Here is a 12037-nt window from a genome sequence, read left to right as displayed (position 1 = left end):
AGGTGGAGCGTGGATGAGACAACAGGATTAGGATTATTGGTGCACGTGCAAGTGGTGAGGAGAATATGATGGTATTGAGAGGTGGACAATCACGCAACTAAAGTCGACGTCGATGCATGCCCAGACTAGGCAAGGAGGTGACGTGCATGAGCAGGTGCGGAGTTCATCGGAGAAGCCGTCGCACAGACCGCTTGTCACTTTCGAGAAGGAAGTCGCGTTTCGTGCTCGAGCCATTGACAGCAATGTTGATGCTCAGACAGCTGTCGCAGCGGCGGCAGTACGTCTGTCGACAATGCGTACGTAATCAACACACGCTCGCGCGCGGTGAACGACCGAAACAAAGATGGGCTGGCGAAGACGCAGACAAAGGTTCGCGACAGGCCGAGTGGGAGGAGAATGCTAGCAAGATAAGAGCAGGCGCACAGCAGAGCATGCTAAAGCTGCTCGAGGAGCGTGGATTTGTCAAGGATGTCGCTGGGTAGGAGAAGTGTCACTCCAAGGCCTTGTGCAGTGCTGATTGTATACAGTGGGCGTCAAACGCTCGACTGGCTCCTCACCGAGAAGCGCATAGGAGTCTATGTCGGTGTCGACCCTACCGCTCCCTCGCTCCACGTCGGTCACCTTTTGCCCCTCATGGCACTGTACTGGATGTACCTCCACGGCTACTACACCGTCAGCTTGGTGAGCGATTTGCGCCGGAACATGTGCGACAGCAGCTTAATGTGGGACAGCTAGGCGGAGGCACGGTGCAGATTGGAGATCCTTCAGGGAGGGCTACCGCTCGTTCGCGTCAGGGTGCAGACGTCCAGTCTATGAACATCGAAAGCATACGGCGACAGCTCGATAAGCTATGGACGCACGTCAAGTGCTTAGGCATCAAGCATCATTACTCGCCAGAGGTCAGCAGGAAGCAGGATATCCTGAACAACCGCACATGGCTTGAGAAGCTCAGTGCTGTTGAATTGATGAGGGATCTGGGGTCTGGTATGCGCCTGGGCACCATGCTCAGTCGTGACTCGTGAGTGAGCCACCATTTCCGCATGTCCTATCTAACCACCTTCACAGAGTCAAACTACGCATGGAGAGCGGCGAAGGCATGGCCATATCCGAGTTCTCGTACCCTCTCTTCCAAGCTTACGACTGGTGGAGCATGTACCAGAACAAAGGCGTACAAATGCAGATTGGCGGCTCAGATCAATACGGCAACATCTGCGCAGGCATGGACGCCGTCTCGCACATGCGCAAGCTCCGTCGTCTCAACTCTTCTCAGCAAGACGAAGAGGACCCGCGCATCGCAGCCTACGGCCTGACTACACCGCTCCTTACAACGGCTTCTGGCGAGAAGTTTGGCAAGAGTGCAGGCAACGCCGTTTGGCTCGACAAGACTATGATGAACTCCTTCGACCTGTACCAGTACTTTATGCGCACCGCCGACGCCGATGTCGAGCGTTACTTGAAGCTTTTCACCTTTCTACCTCTCGATCAGATTTCTCTCCTCGTGGAGCAGCAGCGCAAGGACGCATCAAAACGTACTGCGCAGCACATCCTCGCGAAAGAGATCGTGGAGCTTGCACATGGCGCTACAGAAGCGAAGAAGGCCGAGACAGCACACAAAGAGGCTTTCAGCCACGGCACGAACACCTTCTCCCTCGGCGCGCTGCGGAAAACACTGGGCACTGCTGATTCCAACTCTGGACTGGGCGCACAGAAGGAGAAGCTGAGCAAATTTGACATCGAGTTACTGGAGTACAAGCGCGCGTACGCTGCGTCCTCGACCACACAGCCCACGTCCGGCACCTCTGTACCCCCTTCTGCCTCGCAATCCAAACAAGAATCCGTAGTAACCCTCCCCCTCTCCCTTCTCACACCCGGGTCCTTCCCCCGCGTCCTTCACGCTGCCGGCCTCGCCACCACCAAGAGCGAAGCCCACCGCCTCATCGCAAAGAAAGGCGCCTACGTCGTCCTCCCCAACTCGGGAAGCGTCGAAGCTCCTACAGCGCTCAAGTGGATGACGATTGAGGCTTCGTCAATAGCGAACCCGCGGCACTTCCTCATCGATTTCGAGGCCTTGGTGCTGAGGAGCGGGAAGAGCAAGATCCAGGTTGTCCGGGTGGTGAGCGATGAGCAGTTTGAAACGCAGGCGCTGGAGACAGAGGGGAAAGTAGATGGAGAGCAGGCGGAGAGGAAGCTGGAAGAGGAGGCCACAGACGATATTGCGGAAGAAGAGGGTACATCTGCAGCCAAGTCAGAAGCCGCGGCCAAGACGTCGACCGGCGAGTCTGTGCCTTTCCAGCCGTCGTAGGGACGTCTTCCTATGTCAATGTATAATGGAGTGTAGAATGATCTGTACATTAGGTGGGAAAAAAGCATCACAGCCCATGTATCAAAATGTAGTTGTATCGACATATTCTTCTACTGTTGCGTCTTTCTTCTCCCTCACCCTCTTCTTCTTCTTCCTCTTTCCCCTTGCTCTTCTTCCTCCTCAAAGACACGTTGTATCCCATCCGCAACCGCGAGATACTGTACAGCTTATGCCGCTGATAATAGATAGGGTGCTCCAAAGCGCCCTCGAAACCGAAAGAACGAACGAAAAACAAAGTACGGTTTGGTCGTGCAAAAGAACTCTCAGTCGAGGGAGAATAGAATAAGCAACGAGATGGAAAGATGAGAGATGGCTGAGACACATCCACCGGGAATCGAGATATTATACAACGTATCTTGGCCGGCCTTCTGAGATATGAAAAGGGATACGAGGGTTCGGGTGACGAGGGGTGGTGGTGGTGGATATGGCGTGTTTCGCGAGAGAGCTCCTTCAGGAGCTGGCAGATGGGATGAGCGGGCGTACGAGCAACGTCGCCGCGGGCTTATTTGCCGGTAGCAGCCTTGTTGACCTGTGTGACTACGACCGCAATGACGACGACAACGATGATGATGAGCAGGACGATGAGCAGGCACCACCACTTCTTGCGGTTCCTGCTGCGCGCCTTCTCGATCGCGCCGCCGATCTCGGTGTTTGCCTGGACAACGTTGTCGTGGATTTCCTCGCCCTTTTGCTCGATGTTGGCGACGAGGGGTTCTTGCTGCTGCACAATCTGGTCGAGGTCCTGGAACAGCTGGGCGAGTTCGACCATCTGGCGCTCGATGTTCTGGATCGCTTCGTGGCGCTCTTTGACGTTGCGGAGGGTGCTGGAGGCTTGGCCGCGGCGGTCCGAGTTAAGAAGCTGTGGGTTGTGTTAGTGATGACATAGAACATGGGTGGCATATGGAGACCTACAGCTTGCTGGAAGATGGGGGCCTCAGGGTCTGCGACAGCTTCTCTGACCTCCTCCTCGGTCGCATCCGGGCGCACAATGCGGTACTGGCGCTCAGCGGCGGCCTGCGAGTCCCTCCTGAAGTCTGCCTCGAGGGTCTGGTACTTGTTGATGGTGGCTTTCAGCCGGCGGTCAATCTTTCCGACCTGTGGCGCGTTCCTGGGGCTGCCAGACTCGGGCTTGCTCTTGATGTTCTTGACGCGCGAAACAAGGCCGCGGTAGCCCGTCATGATCTGTGTGCTGAGGTTGTTGATCTCGCCTGAGGGCATGTCTGGGCGGGCCAGCACCTGCCTGAAGACGCGCTCGAGGTTGCCGAGCTGGCCGTCGAGGTCGTCGAGGGCGCGGTCGACTTCGCGACACTCGTTGAGAATGGCATTGGGGTCTGCGCCGCCTGCAGGCTGGCCGTAGTTCTGCATCTCTAGCCCAGCTAGGGGGTGTCAGCAGTCCGGTCAGCACAAGAGGGAGCGGCCAAGACGTACGGTCATCGTATGCGCCCTGAGAGTAATTGTTGAAGCGGCCGCCTTGAGCGCCGTCATTGCGCTGGTCGTATGGGTTGGCGCCATAGCCGTCGATCTGGTTGTAGCCGCTGTTGCCGTACTGCTCGTTCATTTCGGTCAGATTCGACATGGTGGGAGGTGGGCAGGTGCGTGATGCCAAAGCAAGAGGGAGAAGGAGCAAGAAGAAAGGCGCGTCTGTTCGCGTCGGCGGGGAATGCAACTTACACTCATCGTGAAACAGGCGCTGTGTGGTGTGTGGATGTGTTTGAAGACTCCTGGAACAGCCGCACCCAAGCAAATGCAGAATGCGAGGAGCGAGACAGGGGAATGCCGACTGCAGCGAGCGGCGAGCAGCGAGGAACTAAATGAAGATGGGGAAGATGCAGAGAACAGCACAATTGCCGGGGACGGTAGCAGCGGTCAGCGAAGATATGATAGAAGTTTCAGCATAAACCAAGCCGTTTGATTCCTGGGGCTGAGAGTGAGCCCTTGGGACCGCGCCCCGTCCTGCTAACTGCATTGGCTCTGGCTTGGGCGCGTCGTTGGATTCCACCGCCGCCGCTCATCACATCACTCTAAAATTGGACATGGACTCGCTCTCGTTGGGCTTGCACTAATACACTAATATACCGTCCCTATGGCTGCGACATTGCGCATCTGGTGCCTCTGTTACGCTTCTCCATGTCCTTCGCCTACCGGGCCTCACCTCACAACTTCTTGTCACGGTGATTGACAGTCCGACACGGACGCGGACTTGTTCCAAACTCACCGCCGCCAGGGTCCCGCGCTAGCCCTGCAAGGCTGAGGCTGAAGCTTCACGGCTCCAGCACCCACCCAACGCTCAGCTCTACCTCTGACGTTGCTGGTTGGACAGTTGCAACATAGCTGCTGCACGTTTTTGGTATGTATGCCACCACACCTGCCGTTTCATGCACCTCGCGACGCCATCTCGACGTGGGCTTCTCCTCCTCACGCTTTTGCCAGAGTGTTGCCTTGGCTTCGTATTCACATCAGCAGCGGCTCTCGCTAACTGCAACGGCGTGTGGCGGAGGCGATCTTGATGACGAAATCTCGAGACGAAAGCATGGTTGGTCCCTTGTTCAAGCATAGTTTGCACTGAAGCGTCCCGTCCGAATGATAAAGCTCCCCGTTGTATACAGCCTCTACCCAAAACTCCTGCTCCTCGTTGCAATCCATATGCCAAGCATACTAGCAACTGCAAGTATGCACGCACTGACGCCAGAACCGCCTTGTATGTCGTCCTTCAACACAGTCCACAGAATCAGGAACAGTAGACTCGCCAAGAAAAGGACGATGAAGACAATGCCGAGGAGGGTGCTGATGTCAACATCCTCTTGCAAGTACAATCCCCATCCCTCAGTCGGAGTCCCAATCACCTCTTGGAGCTTGCCATCTGTCTTTTTGGGCAACTGTCCAAGCACATATGCGTCGTCTTCATCAAGACAGTCTGGTGCGTAGAGCATGTGCATCATGAACTCGGGACAGATCGGCGGCCACGTATCTGGTGGACCTGCAGGATTGCACTCGTACTCTCCCGAGCCCACGGGTGGCTTTACGACCTTGAGTTGTGGCGGTATGCAATCACACCTTGACGACGTGCAGCACGTTCTGTGGTGCCGGACTTGGGCACGGTGGCCCTTGTTAAGGAAGAACTGGACTGTGTTAGGCGTTGTAGGGACACTGTAGCTTTCTTTTTTGAACGGACCTTGACGAAGTATATCCTTTGCACGCGCCTCATCGATATAATGCTGTTGAGGTAACCGCGATGTCGAGCTAATTGCGTACGGAGGAAGTGGAAAAGCTGGCGATCAGTACTAATATTAGTGATTTCGTCCTGGACAACGACGACATGATGCTCCGTCCGATGCATGCAGGCCATAAGATACAGTTCTCGCCGGTCAGCAGACGGACTGGGCTGTGGGGCTGCAGCGGGCTGTGACACACTCGAAGTGTGGTGCTGAGGCAAGCACGATGTATCTTGTGAGGCTTGTGTGAGAGTGGAAGACAACCTTTTGGTAGCAGAGCGAAGCCAAGCTGGAGCTTCAAACTTGTATCTCTGCTCGGGCGTGCCCTGGTTGTAGCTTGTAGCTGCGACCTTCAAACACCCAGAACCCTGCATTTGCTTCTTGAGCCTGTCGATACCACCTGGACGGTATTCGAAAATATCGCTGTAGAAGGAGTCACCGCATCTCTGTGTGCAGTCAGTGCCTGGCTGTTTTTTGCTTCTTCTGTGGTTCCAGAATCGCTCGAGAAACTTGGTGGCTACTTACACATGACCAGCGTAGTCGAGTCATACCAGGCGGAAGTCGTGGTTCAAGCAGCTCCATTGCAACTAGCAAGTTGTTGCGAGAGTGCTGGGCTCGTTCGAGCCAGCCTAAAGGGATGTTGCTGTTGGGAGACGCTGTTTCACTCAGTTGCTCAGTCGCCGTAGGTTGCATAGCTGGTGTTGTAGTTTCTGTCTTGCAATTTTCCTCATTCAGCAACATATCTTTGCCAGGAGATGGTTGTGAATGCTTCGGCTGTACGAATGACTTGAGCTGTTCCTGGAACATTCCAAACGCAGCGCTCCCGACCAGGAATTGATGAAGGACAGCGATGTCTTCAAACCTGTCTTCATCGATTGGCGGTATCTTATCTTCCTCTTGAGCGTCTTCTTGGTCACTGTCGTCAGCCTTTGCTTGGTTTTGACGCTGCCGCTGCAAAGTTGGCTTGACGTGGAACTCTTCCATGACACATTGAGCCACATATCGCGCCTTGACTGCAACGAACTGTGAGGCCAGGCGCTCCAATTTCCCCTGGGCTTCATGGTGCAGATTCTGTGAGTATTTCTTGAGTAGTCGGTAGAGGTTTCTTTGCAGTCTATCTGGGCCGATGCAAGGATTGTCAAACGCGCATTGATAGAGCTGAGTCGTGACGGTATCCTCCAGAAAGATGCTCACAAGCTCTTTTGTTGCGGTTTTGATCTCTGCATCAGTGTATCCGGTTGCAGCTGAGGCGCCTGTGGCTGAAGAACGCGTAGACTCCTGTGAGAATATTGACTCAGCACACAAAGACACACCCTCATCGTCAGATTCGCTTGGTTGAGTATATGCATCGGAATTGGAGTCCAAGGCAAGCTCACGACTGATTGCTTGTGCAATATCGGAACGATTCGGGTCCATTTCACGGATGAGAACCCAGTCACCTTGCGTAGGCTGATGCTGTTTTCGTCCTGAATAAGGCTTTACCTCTTCAAAGAGGGAAGGTGGGCCATCCAGGTCAGATTCATTAGTGTTGCTGGTACCTGAAATTCCTTCCTCTTCACCAACAGGTAAGACCCGTTCGTCTAAGCGCACCACTCTGCGCACTTTGCGACGCAAGCGTCGCGCTTCCGGGATGTTGTCATCTTGAGGTTCATCGTCTGAATAACTACTATCATGCCCAACTGCCTGATCGTGGGTTCGTTTGAACAATCCTGCGCTCCATCTTTTCTTCTTCCTCCGATATCTGCGCTCTTTTGCTTCTTCGTCCGTGGAATCTTCTGAAAGGTTAAGTTCTTTCAGAGCATCCAATAATGTCCCGGTAGCTGTCAATTCGGGCCGTCTTTCGACGAACTCGCCAACCCCGACCAGATCGCCATCTTCACTGCGCCTGTATTCAAACTGAGAGTTAATGGGCTCTGCTTGCAAGGAACCCTCATGTCTTCCGACTACAGGCGTGCCCTCTCTCACCTGCAGTTGGAAACCAGTCCATGCCGGCGTATCAGACACCCGCCATCTCTCGTCTTCAGAATATCCAGTTTGAATTGTTGGTCTTGACAATTCTGCAGGTGTTTTAGCCTTAAGCTCGTCTCTTTTGTTCCCGGACTTTAAGTCAGATTCGGTTCCAGCATCTTTAGGGTTGTTTCGGAGGCTCTGGCTATGCACCGTTGATGGCTTCTCCTTGCTGTCCCCAATATTGGATCTCAAGTTCTTTCCATCTTCTGAAGCAAACCCATCTTGAGGGTCGTGGTACTTGGTCGTTCGAACCGTTGAATCCGGACATGCCTCGCCACGATAGCGTCCTTTGTCACATTGAATGATGTCTTCGAACCTAGATTGGTCACCGTCTGTCCCGACGTATATTTTCTCTTCTATCCGACACATGTTATTAGTTGAGCCTGATGTGACCGCTATCAAGAGTGTCTGTATGTCGTAATGGTTTGCGTCTTTCGATATTGAGAGACGATAAATTGAAATCCTTTCAGCAAGGTAGTGTTGATGGTGCAGTGAAGAGGATTGTACTGTGTCCGATAGCAAAATGGAAGTATCAGCGATGTTATGTGCTGCGTTCGATCTAGGTTGCGTTGCGTGATGTTGACTACTGTCTCGTTCTCAGGGTTTGAGCACTCTGGCTTTTGGCGGTCTGCTTGGAAGAGCTCCTTTTAGCTGCAAGGAATCTCTGCACCGAAAAGAACGGGCACCTCTGCGTTGTTCGCCCCTCTTTAGATCCGTGCAAAGACTTGAAAGAATGCAGGCACAATAAGCCTTCGGACGCGCAGGTCAAGTGTGGCTGGCAAGAACTCAAAACTGGGGCCTGAAGCACACAAATCAAACAGCAGGCGACTGTACGTTTGCAGCGTTCAAACCAGGACAATCCAGCAGAAGAGGTGAAAGACTGGTGATGTCGTTGTTCTGAGGTCGACATGATCAGGCTGAAGTGCACAGCCCGCCTACTGCATGGCGACAGCTGAATGCAGTTAGCTCGACGAAACGTATAAGTGGACGAGTAATCACCATCACCACCAAGTCTAGTAGATATGTTGATAGATGGCCGGGCTACAAAATGTGAAGGATGATCCCTCAAGCGATCTAGTAATCGTCGGTAACCCATTACCAGATCTTCTTGCTCTATGCGTATGCAATCGGTCTAGCAACCCGAGCCTTAATGAGTGCCGCTGGGAGAACAAAACGAGACGCCGGAGGAAAATTTCCACTTTGACTCAATCTATATGATAAGATCGTATAGACAATGGAAAGACATTGCTGATTTAAGATGATTTGCGCTTTGCTTGTCTGTCATGCGACTAACGGCCTGCACCCGCGAAGTCGAAACTGGACAGTGGGTTCTGCTCATCAAAGCTAGTAACGAGCCACCCTGGAAAATGGACATCGCTGGATCCAGAAATGGCAGGAGAAGGACTCTTAAAGGCATCGACGTCTATCTCTGGGTCGCGATCGTCATGACTAGGAGGCAAGTGAAAGATCTCAGCAAAAGAATCGAGTCGAGCGCTCTGGTGCTGGGAAGATTTGGGGTGGTAGGGGTGTGGATTGTGAGTAGAACGATGTTGCTGTTGTCCAGCGTAGTTTGTGGTTGCTAACGGGAGCGGTTGTGGCCTGGTTCGTATTTCATGAATAGGATTGAGTATGTCCGGATAATGAGTGTAGGCGTGAGCTGGCATGGGATGTACCTGGTCTGCAGCCACTCGTTTAGTGATTTCCTCTTCGTTGGTAAGGTCCGTTACGTCCTAGCCCCGTGTTAGATGTCAATCAACACTAGTGATAGCGAATTTGAATTATTGTACAACAAGACAGCATAGAGAAAACCCTAAAGATGAGTTTGCGTGCAAGAAGAAGAAGAGCAATGAAGCACTCACAATCTTGATGGTTGGAACCAGCTCTTTCAACAGGGCTGATAATGTTGAATATGCGCGTCTAGCCATTCCATTACTCACACGCATTACATGCAGCCAGCGTAAGAGCTTCTTCAACGAAGGAATGACTTCCTGGCAGTTTTCGAGTGTGTTCGTTGACTCGTACACAACTTCTAAGAGCAAGACGACCAAAGCTTGCGTGACTACGTGGACTATCTGCCACCATGGTCCAGTTTGGTATAGCTCGACAACGTTGTCTGCTAAGGCGTCAGGCAACAGATTCGCTATAGATGTTGCTGCACCTATACAGAGCAATGCCGCTGTTTGGCTGAAATCGTTAGAGCTTGCTGACTGGTTCAAATTTCGCCGGTCGAGTCGGCAGAGGCAAGGCCGCGTGATAAGGATCTTCGTGCTTTGATATAGGATATTAAGAGTGTTCTGCTCGCGTCTGTGCTGATTTCCAGTGATGCTTGGCCTTTGAAGGAAGTTGAAATTCTCTGGGAGGGATGAGGCCCATGCATCAAGTTCATGATTTCCTCGGGCAACCATCCTTTGCACCATGTCCCAAGGCCCGCTTGCGGTCTTGGCACTGTATAGAGCAAGCGCACTTTGCGTTATCTCTCCAAGATTGACCATACTGTGGAGATAAGAGCCGGAATTAGCCGGCCCTGAGCCAACACTGTGAGAGTAGTGATCGTGTCGAGCCGACGAATCCATGGCACCCAAATGCACCGCGGCTTCCCCTGGTCCGGGTTCCTTCTCTTTGTCACCGACTCTGGGCTCGATGATCGATCCTTCCATAACCTCAGGTGAGAAGGGGAGGGGATGCGGAATCGAGCAAGGGTCACTAATCGCAAGACTCGGCCGTCCGGTCAATGCTGAGACTTGTCGTTCGAGCGCACAGAGCGCCCACCAGGTTTCTAACATAAATTCATGTTTGGAGGCATCTGTATTGCGGCCCTCTTTGGGTATGTGCATACCTAATGCAATCCCAGAACGCATTGCCATACCCATGAGAGTCCAAGAGCTGGAACAAGTTAGTGGGCGTAAAGGTTGGAAATGACCAGATCAGAACTTACCGGTTGATATGCCCTATGCTGAGGTAGTAGAACGACAGAAGCCCTGCCCCGATTAGTGAGTCCGCAAGGAAAGATTCAGGAGATGGGTCTTACCTGTAATCTGCATTTGCGAAAAACTTGGATGAGAAATCCACCATGGATCTTCCGAGCTCAATGAAAACGCTCGAGAGTGATATACCAGATTTTCTTTCTTGGTTGAGCCCCGATTAGCCAAGGCAAGATGGCTGTACACTGCCCCGATTGCGAAGACTAGGTTCAAAGTTGCTTGCCACTTCCCATCCATTATATATGGGTTGCCGCGCCGTAGCGAGGTGTAGTCTGTGGACTGGTCAGTGTTGACTCAAAATATTGCTGTCGCCGTATCCAAGGCAGCTTGATCATGCGGTGGCACTTTTCTGAGCTGTCCTACATGGCGATCAACCTTTACTTACAGTGATAAAAACGACTGCGAAACACTCTCTTTGGCAAGATCGGAAATGAAGCGTGAACATTCTCCATGTATATTTGCACGAGTCTTTCCGCTGTCTCAAATGGCGGCATTTCGTGAGGGTCGACTGCAGGATTTGTTTCGAATACCTCGTCATCCAGGTAAAAATTCGCTTGGCTGGGGATTAGGGATGCAAGATGAGAGTTGCATCTCTCCCACGGTGCTACCGGATGTCTCTTACTCGCTGTATCGTCCTCGCCTTGTGGACCCCGAGAGCTCTCTCCACGTTGATCTGAGGCACCCAGACCATGCATCTTCTTCTGCGAAGAATGAATTTCGGGAACTTCCTGGATGAGCCCAGTGGCTCTGGTTTCTTCTGTCTGCATGAGGTCCTCATCTAGTAGCTCCAAATTTGCAGAGCTATCAGCATCCGCACTCACCTTGGCCTCACCTTGCTCTTCCTCGGCATTTGGCTTCTGGCGTTCGTCATGGGGATGCTGCTCAACGGTCGCTGCAGCATCAGCAACATCATCGACAACCTGCGTCTATTAGCTAACAGCTCGCTTATCTCTCGTGTGCACGTGTAACTGACGGTTGCAAGCAGATCATCTATGCGATTCTGCCCACTACTCGAAACCTGTTGTCGTAGATCTTGTAACAAGGCGATCATGTCCTGATTGTTCGAAACAGCCCTGCAGCATTCAGTAACCATGATAGCGTCGAGAAGATCTGAACGAACGTCTTGAGTCTATCTTTTCGACTCGAAGCGTACACGCACGGAGTTGCATTGTCGCTACAATTCGAGCACCGTGGTTGTAGGCCGTTACATTTAATTTTGCGTGACCTACAGCTCAAGCAGGCTCGACTCACGCGATTCTGGCGGTTGATGGTGGCTTTGCGAGAGATTTCGCTGCGTTGTTTCTGCAGTCTGGGAATTGGCACTTTAGACAGACCGCTCGCTCCTGAGACAATTGAACTAGGATAAGACATCTGAAGATCGAGGATCGAGAACAGGAAGCGGCGCGCAATCGATCGATCCGAAGTGCGTGTTGTGACTGTTTGTTAATACGTCGTGGGAGTTGTACACCATT

The 12037-nt window shown here is 52.6% G+C and overlaps 4 protein-coding genes across 4 annotated transcripts, besides 1 other annotated feature; 1 reads left to right on the top strand and 3 right to left on the bottom strand.

Annotated features, from left to right (window-relative positions):
• Positions 1-242: 242 nt before the first annotated feature.
• EKO05_0004385 (Tyrosine--tRNA ligase) lies at positions 243-2302 on the top strand (the record flags this gene model as incomplete). Its single annotated transcript, XM_059636379.1, has 4 exons — positions 243-478; positions 528-681; positions 732-1018; positions 1066-2302. 4 exons carry the CDS (start codon positions 243-245, stop codon positions 2300-2302), a joined length of 1914 nt encoding a protein of 637 aa, XP_059492362.1.
• Positions 2303-2864: 562 nt separating this feature from the next.
• Positions 2865-3938, bottom strand: EKO05_0004384 (uncharacterized protein; the record flags this gene model as incomplete). Its single annotated transcript, XM_038938769.1, has 3 exons — positions 2865-3221; positions 3275-3738; positions 3791-3938. 3 exons carry the CDS (start codon positions 3936-3938, stop codon positions 2865-2867), a joined length of 969 nt encoding a protein of 322 aa, XP_038800185.1.
• A 164-nt stretch (positions 3939-4102) lies between these two features.
• Positions 4103-4166: a tandem repeat.
• Positions 4167-4971: 805 nt separating this feature from the next.
• Positions 4972-7953, bottom strand: EKO05_0004383 (uncharacterized protein; the record flags this gene model as incomplete). Its single annotated transcript, XM_038938887.1, has 3 exons — positions 4972-5481; positions 5535-6020; positions 6100-7953. 3 exons carry the CDS (start codon positions 7951-7953, stop codon positions 4972-4974), a joined length of 2850 nt encoding a protein of 949 aa, XP_038800184.1.
• Positions 7954-8873: 920 nt separating this feature from the next.
• Positions 8874-11658, bottom strand: EKO05_0004382 (uncharacterized protein; the record flags this gene model as incomplete). The annotated part of the gene is made up of 6 exons (XM_059636378.1): positions 8874-9314; positions 9522-10467; positions 10520-10562; positions 10613-10837; positions 10951-11485; positions 11539-11658. The coding sequence occupies 6 exons, from the start codon at positions 11656-11658 to the stop codon at positions 8874-8876; spliced, it is 2310 nt and encodes a 769-aa protein (XP_059492361.1).
• Positions 11659-12037: the final 379 nt, after the last annotated feature.

This window comes from Ascochyta rabiei, chromosome 6 (genome assembly GCF_004011695.2).
Source record: "Ascochyta rabiei chromosome 6, complete sequence".
In the NCBI taxonomy this organism is placed as follows: domain Eukaryota; kingdom Fungi; phylum Ascomycota; class Dothideomycetes; order Pleosporales; family Didymellaceae; genus Ascochyta; species Ascochyta rabiei.
This window is presented reverse-complemented; position numbering and strand designations above follow the sequence as displayed.